General features: G+C 42.8%; 2 protein-coding genes across 11 annotated transcripts in view; one reads left to right on the top strand and one right to left on the bottom strand.

Moving 5' to 3' along the window:
* LOC126237342 (proline-rich protein 2-like) overlaps positions 1-13,187 on the top strand; it is a 126,438-nt gene that overhangs the window by 10,591 nt on the left and 102,660 nt on the right. The gene's annotated exons all lie outside the window — the stretch shown is intronic.
* LOC126237344 (proline-rich protein HaeIII subfamily 1-like) overlaps positions 1-13,187 on the bottom strand; it is a 388,790-nt gene that overhangs the window by 372,010 nt on the left and 3,593 nt on the right. The window contains exon 2 of one of the 4 annotated variants that reach the window (XM_049947409.1): positions 9,544-10,026. The exons of the other annotated variants lie outside the window; for them this stretch is intronic. Coding sequence (XP_049803366.1) covers positions 9,679-10,026 — 348 coding nt within the window. The 3' untranslated portion in view covers positions 9,544-9,678. Of the gene's footprint in view, positions 1-9,543; positions 10,027-13,187 lie in introns of those variants that run through there. 4 annotated transcript variants of the gene reach the window in all.

The following is a 13,187-nucleotide window of genomic DNA, read 5'->3' as shown; positions in this document are numbered from 1 at the left end:
ATTGTATGGTAGTGAAACTTGGACTGTGGGAAAACCGGAACAGAAGAGAATCGAAGCATTTGAGATGTGGTGCAATAGACGAATGTTGAAAATTAGGTGGACTGATGAGGTAAGGAATGAGGAGGTTCTACGCAGAATCGGAGAGGAAAGGAATATGTGGAAAACACTGATAAGGTTCAAAAATGGCCCTGAGCACTATGGGACTCATCTGCTGAGGTTATTAGTCCCCTAGAACTTAGAACTAGTTAAACCTAACTAACCGAAGGACATCACAAACATCCATGCCCGAGGCAGGATTCGAACCTGCGACCGTAGCGGTCTTGCGGTTCCAGACTGCAGCGCCTTTAACCGCACGGCCACTTCGGCCGGCACTGATAAGGTGAAGGGACAGCATGATAGGACATCTGCTAAGACATGAGGGAATGACTTCCATGGTACTAAAAAGGAAATTGGGTTTAAATGTTACTGATGGGTTTGTTACTCACGTGACATCTGATGCCTAGTTCAAATATGAAGTGACTGAGCTCTCCTGATCGACCCATTCTGCTATTACTGCTTTTCTATTGATAAAACTATACTCCCTGCCTTCTTTTATAGTTACAGGTCCGCCTCTCGTGACACTATTGGTCATTCCTGTGTTACGTAAGGCTGTCCGAATGCTTTCGATCAGATACTGTATCTCGCCTGTGGTTATGTGTAATATACAACCGTGAGAAATCAGGAAACAGTTATCTGTAGCGGATATATCCAGAAATGTTCTCTCTCTATAAAGCCTTCCGGGAAAGATGATTATTCTGTTCAATCAAACATAATAAGAGAGAAAATGAAAACTGAGATCTAATTTCCTGACGACGACCACGTCACTATTAACATAGCTATGAGGAAGGGAATTGGACGAGTCCTATTGACAATCAGTCTCAGAGCATATGCCTTGAGAGTGTCAGGGATCCACAGAAACGGAAATCTTGACGGGCAGAGGGTCATTTGAACATCGGTCCTCTTTAATACGAGTCTATTATGTTTATTATTATCTTACACCTTTCATAGGCTTCCTTCCATTAGAGGATCGACACCTTATTTCCTCAAGAATGTGAATCCATCTATACAACAACTTAAAATGGGTCAAATGGCGCTGAGATCTGTGCACTATAGGACTTAACGTCTGAGCTCATCAGTCCCCTAGAACTTAGAACTACTTAAACCTAACTAACCTAAGGACATCATACACATCCATGGCCGAGGCAGGGTTCGGGAACCTGCGAGCGTGCCGGTCGCGCAGTTCCAGACTGAAGCGCCTAGAACCGCTCGGTCACACCGGTCGGCCCTAAAAAGGTATGCGTCATATAACCACGATCTCCGTTTATGTACGCCATCTACATCTCTATTTGTTATTAATTGTGACTAATTTAGATCGACTAGCAATTCAGCTTCGGGTCTAAGCTATGAAAGGGAAGAATGAGCTGGAACTACACAAAAATTACGGGAGTGTAACAATATAAGTAATGCTACCTACAGGGTGTTTTACAAGTCATGTTACACGCTTCAAGAGCTTGTAGAGGGGACTTAGGAGATATAGTTTTACATAGGAACCCATACCCAGAAACGGTTCATTTCCATGTTAGAAGGGAAACAAGAGTTACTCAATCGCACGTCATCAGACTGCTTTGATGTGGCCCCACCACGAATTCACCCTATGTAATCCGAACACATCTTTCTAGCTCTTCCAGTCTTATTGTTCCCTCGTAGTTTTTGTACATACTATATATTACGCGTCTTCCCCTATACACGATGTGAGTAAAAGTATCCGGACACCTGGCTGAAAATGACTTACAAGTTCATCGCGCCCTACATCGATATTGCTGGAATTCGATATGGTGTTGGCCCACCCTTAGTCTTGATGACAGCTTCCACTCTCCTAGGCAAACGTTCAATCAGGTGCTCAAAGGCTTCTTGGGGAATGGCAGCCCATTCTTCACGGAGTGCTGCACTGAGGAGAGGTATCGACGTCGGTCGGTGAGGCATGGCACGAAGTCGGCAATCCAAAACATCCCAAAAGTGTTCTATAGCATTCAGCTCAGGATTCTGTGAAGGTCAGCCCATTACATGAATGTTCTTGTCGTGTAACCACTTCGCCACAGGCGTGCATTATGAACAGGTGCTCATCGGTTTGAAAGATGCAACCGCAGTCCCTAAATTGCACTTCAACAGTGGGAAGCAAGAAGGTGCTTAAAACATCAATTTAGGCCTGCTCTGTGATAGTGCCAAGCAAAACAGTAAGGGGCGGAAGCCCCCTCCATGAAAAGCACGACCACACCATAACACCACCGCCTCCCAATTTCGCTGCTGGCACCACACACGCTGGCAGATGACGTCCACCGGGCATTCGCCGTACCCACAGCCTGCCATCGGATCGCCACTTTGTGTACTGTGATTCGTCACTCCACACACCGTGATGTGTGGCTTATGAGCAGCCGCTCGACCATGAGATCCAATTTTTCTCACCTCCCGCCTAACTGTCAGAGTACTTGCAGTGCATCCTGATGCAGCTGGAATTTCTGTGTGATGGTCTGGTTAGATGACTGCCTATTACACAATACGACCCTCTTCCACTGTCGCTTGTCCCTGTTAGTCAACAGACGAGGTCGGCCTGTACGCTTTCGTGCTGTGCGTGTCCCTTCATGTTTCCACTTCACTATCACATCGGAGACAGTGGACCTAGTGATGTTTAGGAGTGTGTAAATCTCGAGTACAGACGTATGACACTAGTGACACCCATTCACTTGACTGCGTTCGAAGTTCGTCAGTTCCGCGGAGAGTCCCATTCTGCTCTGTCACGGCTATATGACTACTGAGGTCGCTGGTATGGAGTACCTGGCAGTAGTTGGAAGCACAATGCACGTAATATGAAAAACGTTTGTTTTGGGGGGTGCCCGCATACTTATGATCAGATAGTGTACCTCACCCGCATTTTTCTCAGAATTTCGGACAACCTGTACCATTTTATAGTGTCGAACGCTTTTTTCAGATCAACACATCCTGTGAACGTTTCTTAATTTTCTTTCAGTCTTGCTGCCATAGCAAGTCGTGGGACTAGGGCCTCCCGTCGGGTAGACAGTTCGCCGGTTTGTAAGTCTTTCGATTTGACGCCACTTTGGGGACTTACGCGTCGGTGGGGATGCAATGATGATGATTAGGACAACACAACATCGAATCCCTGTGAGGAGAAAGTTTCCGGCCAACCGGTAATGGAATTCTGGCCTTTAGGATTGACATTCTGTCGCGCTGACCACTGAGCTGCCGGGGGTGGACTTGCTACCATAATCAACCGCAACATCAGAACTGCCTCTCTGTTGTCGTTGCCTTTCCTAAAGCCAAACCGATGGTCATCTAACATATCCTTATTTTCTTTTCCATCCTTTTATACATTATTACTGTCAGCAGTTTGGATAAATAACCTGTCTAACTGCTTGTGCCTCAATTCTCCCAATTGTAGTCTTAATGTGACCGCCCTTGCTTTTAATTTCCATGAGGACCGTTTCAGCCTCTCTGTTTGCTCATTAGGTTTTCCGACAATCATTTCTTTTTCGTTTTCTGCACATTTATCCTTAGCTTCCCAGCACTTCCTATTTATTTCATCTCTAAGTGACTTGTATTGTATTTTAGTAACCCCAAATTCCCCAGAACATTTTTGTTCTTCCTTCTTTCGTCGATCAACTGAACTATTTATTGTGTTAGCCATGGCTTATTCCCAGTTGACTTTCTGTATCTATCTTTTTCTTTCCAGCTTCTGTGAATGCGCTGTAGAAATGTCCTTAACTCTACAGCTGCCCTGACTACTGAGTTGTTCATTGATTCTTCCTGGCTAGTCTCATAAACATCAGCCTATTGTTCATCGTTACTAAATTGTGATCAGGATCTGTATCTGCTCCTTGTTACGCCTTACAGTCAAATATTTTATTTCGACATCTTCGCATGACCATGCTCTGACTGGATTATTCCTATCTCTTCCAGTCTTTTCCAAGTATATCTCCTCCTCTTGTGATTCGGAAAAAAAATTTCGCTATTACTAGCCGAATTTTAATGCAGAACTCATTCAACTATCAAACCCACATTCTCCAGTAACGTTTTCTTCTGCTCCTTCCCGTAACCGCATCCCAATCCTCAATGACTATTCATCTCACTTTACGTGTTGAATTACCCGTTCAATATTCTTATACAGTTTTCCCGTCTCCATGTAGACATGAGCATTGATGTCAGTGTTGAGCTGCTGTCGATTCTGAGGAGAACAACCCTATCACTGAACTGTTCACAGTAACTCACTCTTTGCCTACCTACCTATTCACAACGAATGCTACTTCGGGTATAGCATTTTCTGTTGCAGTTGATATTATCCTAAACTCGTCTGATCAGAAATCCTAGCCTGCTCTCCAATTCACTTCACTAAACACCACTGTATCTAGAATGAGCCGTAGAATTTCCCTTTTCAGATTTTCTAGCTTTCCTGCCATGTTGAGACTTCTGATATTTGACACCTCGACTCTTAGAACGACAACCTCTCATTAGTCATTCACTCTTCTTCTCACGGTCATTTCCCCTCGGCAATCCTCTCCCGGAGATCTGAATGGGTGACGGTTGCGAAATCTTTTGCCTGCAGAGAGACCATCATGACACTTGTTCAATTACAGGTCTCATGTACTGTGGATACACACTATGTGTCTTTAATTTAGCGGTTTACACTGCCTTTTACATCCTCATGCCGATGATTATTCTTATTCTTCCGCGTTTTAGCGCAGTTTCCTACCCCATGGAGCAAGAGATTGCTCTGGCTCTCTGTCCACTTATCTGCCCACTTTGACAATGACGTTGGGAGAACCAGGGTGACTTATTTTGCCAAAGGTCTTGGGCTGACATTGCTGATGATTTTTGTTCAAACTTTAAGCAGTGGCGAGAGTGGCACCTAGGACCCAGGAAGTTTTGATTACTAGTCAAAAGCACTTCACTTTTTTTCTCTCAATTTTTTTCTTACAGGTGGCAGCTTGTCTTCCCTTTTTCCCTGATTATAAAGGAACTTACGAAGATGAAACATTTAATTGCTACCGCCACTTTGACCATAAAAGAAAAAATGACCTCTACGCCGCTTCAGACGTACCCCGGTAACTACGCCTATTCCAATAGATCTATCTAAAGATAACAAACGTGGAAATGAAAGGGGCGAGAGGATGTCATATGTTTGTAAAAGAGAAGAAAGTGTTTTGTATTCTAGTGATCACGTTGCGTTTTACTGGTTGTTTTAGTTTGTAACGGAGAACAGTGTTTCTTTTTGTGAGAGAACTCCCCGTGTGAACCATTTCACAAAGTGAGTCTTCGCCTGCCGGTAGTACGCATAATCTAAGAAGAAAGGTATCATTTGTGGTGTAAGTTTGTCGAGAATGGCACGTGTGAAGAAATCCAGAATTCGCTGGACCAGCTACTGCTGGTCCCTCCACGCTGCAAAGCGGAAAGTCGGCCAGATGAACTTGGTCGAGACAAGAACGATTGTTTATCATTGACGGTGACATACCACACAAAGCGTACTGTAGGGTGAAGACAAGGGACGTTCGCAGCCCACCATATATGACGCCGCCTGTAGATCGACTGCTTCTATTGTATCACACTGGGGAGCAGCCTTAGACCACGGGTTCCCCTGTAACTCTTACCAGGAAAAGGGTAAGATTCGCAGGATATGTGATGAGGATGATTGTGGGTAGTACGACCAAAAGAGTGTGGGTATGAAAAGCCGAGAGACAAGTAGTAGTTGGGTTGTTAAACTAAGGAAGTATTGGTCAAATTGTGGATGAAGTTGGGAAACTGAGGAGGCAAGTGCACATATACAGGGTGATTCAAAAAGAATACCACAACTTTAAAAATGTGTATTTAATGAAAGAAACATAATATAACCTTCTGTTATACATCATTACAAAGAGTATTTAAAAAGTTTTTTTTTCACTCAAAAACAAGTTCAGAGATGTTCAATATGGCCCCATCCAGACACTCGAGCAATATCAACCCGATACTCCAACTCGTTCCACACTCTCTGTAGCATATCAGGCGTAACAGTTTGGATAGCTGCTGTTATTTCTCGTTTCAAATCATCAATGGTGGCTGGGAGAGGTGGCCGAAAGACCATATCCTTAACATACCCCCATAAGAAAAAATCGCAGGAGGTAAGATCAGGGCTTCTTGGAGCCAGTGATGAAGTGCTCTGTCACGGGCTGCCTGGCGGCCGATCCATCTCCTCTGGTAGTTGACGTTCAGGTAGTTACGGACAGATAAGTGCCAATGTGGTGGCGCTCCATCCTGCTGAAATATGAATTGTTGTGCTTCTTGTTCGAGCTGAGGGAACAGCCAATTCTCTAACATCTCCAGATACTGTAGTCCAGTTACAGTAGCACCTTCGAAGAAAAAGGGACCAAAAACTTTATTGGCTGAAATGGCAAGCGAACAAATGTACAACTAAATGAAACTTTATAGCTCCCTTAATTCGCCGACAGATAGTGCTTAGCTCTGCCTTTTGTCGTTGCAGAGTTTTAAATTCCTAAAGTTGTGGTATTCTTTTTGAATCACCCTGTATTTTGCAATGCAACAGAGATCAATGACACAGAAGGTCAGGAAAACGACAGGGAGTCAACAGTGGAGCACACACAGTGATACTTATGATCTCGAAAGAAGGTCGGAAGAGAAGGATGAAGAGGTTCTATGGGGAGGAGTAGAAAACGCAGTTCACAATGGGGCTACCTGTGGTGTCACAAAGACCGAAACAAAAAGGAAGGAGGAACATTTCTCATGCACTAATGTTCGAAGAGAGTTTGGCTACGCCATTTGCCTTGCAGAAGGAAAGAAATTTGATAGAGTCACAGTTTGGGAATACAGTTTAATAATTACATAGCGAGAAATCGCGATACTTTAAAGTCAGTTCAGCATAAAAATATGCAGAGGAATCTGTCTTATGAGGCTGAGGATGGAAAGAATGATACTGAGCTAACATCACAACCAATGTTTTAGGGATAGACCACAAGCTTGAAATGGATAAACTTGGAGCAGAAATTGCGGCTTGTCCTTATCACAAGAACCACATAAGCATTCATCTTTATCACAACCACGGAAGACATACACTATGTGGTCAAAAGTATCCGGACACCTGCATGAAAATGACTTAGAAGTTGTGGCACCCTCATTTGGTAATACCGGAATTCAGTATAGTTGATAGCTTCCATTCTCCCAGGCATACTTTCAATCAGGTGCTGGAAGGTTTTTTCGGGAATGGCAGCCCGTTCTCCACGGAGTGCTGTACTGAGGAGAGGTATCGACGTCGGTCGGTGAGCCCTGCCACAAAGTCGGTTTTCCAAAACATCTCAAAGATATTCCATAGGATTAATTTCAGGATACTGTGCAAGCTTGTCCATTACATTACAGTCCATATTCTTGTAACCACACCGCCACAGGCCGTGCTTTATGAACGGGTGCCGGATCGTGTTGAGAGATACAATCGCCATTCCCGAATTGCTCTTCGACAGTCGGATGCAAGAAGGTGCTTAGGACATTGATGTAGGCCGTTCTGTGATAGTACCATGCAAAACTGCAAAGAAGGACAGCTCGTTTCGTGTAATTACGCAATAGGGATGAGAGTGTCACTGATATGATACGTGAGTTGGGGTGGCTCTCACTGAAACAAATCCGGTCTTCTTTGCGGCGAGATCTATTTACGAAATTTCAATCACCAATTTTCTTTTCGGAATGCGAAAATATTTTGTTGACCGCCACCTACTTAGAGAGAGAATCCTTTTTTACAGTCCTTTTTATAACTAGAAAAATCAAAACTATGATCATCATAATAAAATAAGAGAAATCAGAGCTCGAACGGAAAGATTGGGTGTTACCTTTTTGCAACGTGCCATTCGAGAGTGGAATGGTAGAGAAGTAGTACGAAAATGGTTCGATGAACCCTCTGCCAGGCACTTAAGTGTGAATTGCAGAGTAACCGTGTAGACGTAGACGTAGATGTAGTTTTTTACTGCCAGTATCTTTCCCCTACATACAAAAGGGCAGCAGCACATTCTCATATTCATCATGAAAGCCTCGATCGGAAATTTCTGGAGAGCCAACCCTGAATAATTTGAAACTTTCAGCTCGAAGAATTTCTTACTGAAGTTTGATCACGACTTACACAGTTCTTCTTCAGCCTTTCAAAAATTTTTCAGTCCACCCAATTTTATATGGATTGCCATGTATTACTCAGCGCTGAATATTGCACAGAGTCCTCAAGAACATTTCAACTGTAAAAAAGGTGCATCTGGTCATTATCTCCTTCATGACTCGCAGTATGTTATGTTTTCTTTTTAATTTTTTACCTTTAATGTCGTAACATTCATGTAGCCATTGTGCTTCAAATGGAACGGAATGGTCAGATCGGTGTGATTAAGTTTAGTGATTTCTATTTTTATTGATGATGGAATCCGCAAACAGTACTGGGGACATTCATCTACTTATGTTGATTAATATTCGTATCTTGATGAACGCAGCTTAAGTTCTCACTAGCGACAGATTCCCTCTAAATGGCAGCACTATCTACGAGCAGTCTAAAACAGCTACATACCAATCTCTTCTCTTATTGCTGCTATCTATGTTACGCTGAGTTCCGGTTAATATTCTTTTCGGAAGATATGCTAGGATCTACGAAACATAAATTCCAGATAAATTTTTTGTTAGAAGGCAACTTCTAATTAAATACCAGTAGGCCCATTAAATTGAAGAATCACACTATCCAACTAATTATATATGTGTACTAGTTCACATACATAAAGAATGGTAAAAAATGGAAAACATGATCGTATGGCGTCAGTGGCCGGGAGTTCCCAGGCGGGAAGTGCGGCCGCCAAGTGCAAGTCTTACTGAGTGCGACGCGATTGGGCGACTTTCGCGTCGACAAGGGGGATGAAATGATGATGAGGACAGCACAACACCCAGCGGCCTGGAATCGAACCCGGCCCCCGTGTGTGGCAATCCAACGTGCTGACCGTTCAGCTATTGGGGCGGACGGGGTAAAAAGTATGTAAGTGAAAGATGGGCAAATACGTTTCAAATAAATCACCTTAGATCACAAGGTTCATTACAGAATAGCAAAGCCTGAATATCGTTTAAAGATAAATTAGTTTTATTACCCTGACACACATTAGAAATCAGTCTTACTGTTTTATTACAGAAACTGAATTAGTGAACATGATCAACTATTATTGTCGATTGCTACAAGGAAGCATAAGGAAATTTATGCATTGACTCAAATTTGATGTAGTTTCATGCCATTATTTGTTTTTCAGCAGAAACGAATCAATTCATGAAGCGCACATAGTCGGTAACACGGACTCCTTCGACCATGTACAGCATCCTTAAGACCTGCTAACCATGTGGTGACGAATTTGATGAGGCATGTAATGATTTCTGCATGTTGGTATCACATTTTTGGAGAAATGGTTGATTTTACAGTACACAGTAAATAAAACGTTAATGGAGCTTTTTCATTGCTGGTTTAATCAGAATTATTTTTTATGTATCATAAGAACACTTCCATCAATTAATTTGGCTAAATTCAACTAGAAAGAGTTGAAATCATTAAATGTTTGCAGGTGCGCTGATCTCGCATCACTAGAAAACACCATTCCAAATACGGCTAGGCGGCGCTGGTGGTCCAGTTGGTTGAGGTCCTCCAGTCGGCTGAGGTTCGCCAGTTGGCTGGGGGCCTCCAGTTGGTTCAGGCCCACCAGTTGGTTGGGGCCCTCCAGTTGGCTGGGGCTCTCCAGTAGGTTGGGGCTCTCCAGTTGGTTCAGGACCTCCAGTTGGTGGACCTGGTGGTCCAGTTGGTTCAGGACCTCCAGTTGGTTGACCTGTTGGATCAGGACCTCCGGTTGGTGGGCCTGGTGGACCAGTTGGTTGTGGCCCCTCAGTTGGTCCAGGAGGGCCAGGTGGAGTCTCTTGGCTGCGGCATGCTGATACCTGTAGTAGAATATATTGTAAACTACATCATAAATGTAGATGGAAATTAAGTGGTATTTCATCTGAAAGAAGATTAAGATTCCGCTAATGCAGTTTTGAAACAACGACAATGAATTGCCGAAATTATGACTTGTACTATTAGAACTAAATCATCAGATGTGTCCTTTTACACAACCACACACATCAGAAATCAGTCATTGTTTTATTACAGAAACTGAATGAGTGAACATGATCAACCATTATTGTTGATTGTTTCAAGGAATCATAAGGAAATGTATGCATTGATGCAAATTTGATGTAGTATCATTCCATTATTTGTGTTTCGGCGGAAAGGAAATAAGAAATAACTATTGTTATGGCATACTTGATATCCCATAAACTATAATAAATAGTTATAAAAAAATTAATGAATTACTTATATTTTTGAAAGCATTAGTTTGAAGAAGTGACCCAAAATTAGATTAATTTTCTTGTATTCTGAGCAATTAACAGTCGCCGACGAAGAGAGGATATAAATTGCGGGTGACAATAGTGAAGCCAAGTGTTACTGAAAAACAAAATTGTTGATATCAAATATGAATTTAAGTGTTATGATATATTTTCTTAAGGTATTTGGGTGGAATGTAGCCCTGTACGGAAATAGAACATTGACTATAAGCAGGAAAGAATACAAACTTCGGAAATGTAGTGCTTTAGAACATTACTGAGGATTTGACGGATAGACCGAATAACTATTGAGGAGGTACTGATTGCAGTGGCAGAGACAATAAATTCACAGCACATCATTATTAAAAGAAGGGATCAGTTAGTAGAACACTTCCTGAGGGGTCAGTTTGGTAATAGAAGGAAGTGTGAAGTGTGGTGGTGGTGGTGGTGGGGGGGATTGTAGTGGAAGAGCAACGCATCACTTTATTAAGCTGGTTCAAATGGGTAGAGCTTCCAGTAGTTACACAGAGACGAACAGCACTGCTCAGGTTATTCTAGCACGGGGAGCTGCGTCAAACCAGTTACCGACACTTCAAAGGAAGAGAAACGGTGATGAAATTTGAACAATCTTTTTTCTTTTTTATTACTGAAATTATATGGAAACAATGAGATGCATTATATGTGTACAATAGTTCTAACATCAGCGGGCACGTTAATTTTTCGACCTTCACATATAACTACCCCTAATAACTAGGTGTTTTTATTATTTTTTACAGACTACCAGTTTTTAGAGAAAAATTCGTCTATGGAATATACAGAACAATTCCGAATAAATGATTTTAAATTAGCTTTAAAGCTTGCTTTGATGTATCTCAAATATTTTATGGTATTAGGGAAATGATCAGAAACCTTTGCTGACAGATATTCAACTCCTTTCAAAGTCACTGACTTCTTTAATAAGGGATAATATAGGTTATTTTTTCCTTCTAGTCTTGTAGGTATGGATTAAAAGGAGAAAATATACCGTTGGAGTAAAACACCAATGGCATCCTTATGTTCTGGGTGCAAAATTGACATATAAAAGAAATAGTTGTCGGATCTACAGTTTCTGGGGTTCCTGCGTTGATTGGTGATGCTGTTGATGAAGTCAAATCCTCAAGGTGGCCGTGGTGGCAGGCAGGAGTGACATGTGAGGCATAACCCTGAAGCACTTGGAGAAAATCTGAACTGGATTATTGTCACTGCATAAAGTAGTGATGGCGCCGACTACAGTGAGGTAACTCATTAAAATGGCACAAAATAGCCGACGTTAATCTCCATGACAGCCTCGGTGCTGTTTCACCTCTAGGGTTCCAGTTGTAGTAGCATCAGATCATCTTTTACTTACACTGAAGCGCCAAAGAAACTGGTAAATGATTACGTATTCAAACACAGAGATACGTAAACAGTTAGAATACGGTTCTGCGGTAGGCAACGCAACAAGTGTCTGGCGCAGTTGTCAGATTGGTTTCTGCTGCTACAATGGCAGGTTATCAAGATCTAAGTGAGTTTGAACATGGTGTTATAGTCGGCGCACGAGCGATCTCCTAGGTAGCGATGAAGTATGGATTTTCCCGTACGACAATTTCACGAGTGTACCGTGAATATCAGGAATCCGGCATAACATCAAATCTTCGACATCGTTGCAACCGGAAAAAGATCCTGCAACAAGGGCAGCAACGACGAATGAAGAGAATCGTTCTACGTGACAGAAATGCAGTCCTTCCGCAAATTGCTGCACATTTCAATGCTGGGCCGTCAACAAGTGTCAGCGTGCGAACTACACAACGAAACATTATCGATATGTGCTTTCGGAGCCGAACGCCCACTCGTGTACCGTTGATGACTGCACGACACAAAGCTTTACTCCTCGCCTAAGCCCGTTAACACCGACATTGGACTGTTGATAGTCGGACGAGTTTCGTTTCATAGTGTATCGAGCTTGTGAACGTTCACGGGTATGGAGACAATCTCATGAATCCATGGACCCTGCATATCACCAGGGTACAGTTCAAGCTGGTGGAGGCTCTGTAATGGTTTTGGGCGTGTTCAATTGGAGTGATACGGGACCCCTGATACGTCTACATTCGACTCCGACTGGTGACACTTATGTAAGCATCCTATCTGATCAGCTGCTTCCATTCATGTCCACTGTGCATTCCGACGGATTTGGTCAATTTCAACAGAATAATACGACAACCCGCTTATCCATAATTGCTACAGAGTGGCTCCAGGAACATTCTACTGAGTTTAAACACTTCCGCCTGCCACCAAACTCTCCAGACATAAACATTACTGAGCATAGCGGGATGCCTTACAACGTGCTGCTCAGAAGAGATCTCTACCCCCTCGTATTCTCACGGATTCATTGACAGCCCTGCAGGATTTATGGTGTCAGTTCCTTTCAGCACCACTTCAGACATTAGTCGTTCCATGCCACGTCGTGTCGTCGTGTTGCGGCACTTCTGCGTGCTCGCGGAGGCTCTTCAGAGTAAAATGAGATTTCAATTATATTGCTATGGAATCTATATCCGGCCAACTTTGCAATGGCACAAGACCTATAAAGATGACGCTGGGTTATTTAACTGCAGCGAAAATTTTAACAGGATAGGTATGTAGTAAAACAGTCTTTATGTCATGCAATCCACTCTTTTCAACATTTCTTGCTTTTAACTTCTGTGACCTTCAGTGTGGCC

This window comes from Schistocerca nitens, chromosome 2, assembly GCF_023898315.1.
Source record: "Schistocerca nitens isolate TAMUIC-IGC-003100 chromosome 2, iqSchNite1.1, whole genome shotgun sequence".
In the NCBI taxonomy this organism is placed as follows: Eukaryota; Metazoa; Arthropoda; class Insecta; order Orthoptera; family Acrididae; genus Schistocerca; species Schistocerca nitens.
The sequence above is the reverse complement of the archived record's forward strand: the minus strand, read 5'-3'. Positions and strand labels throughout refer to the sequence as shown.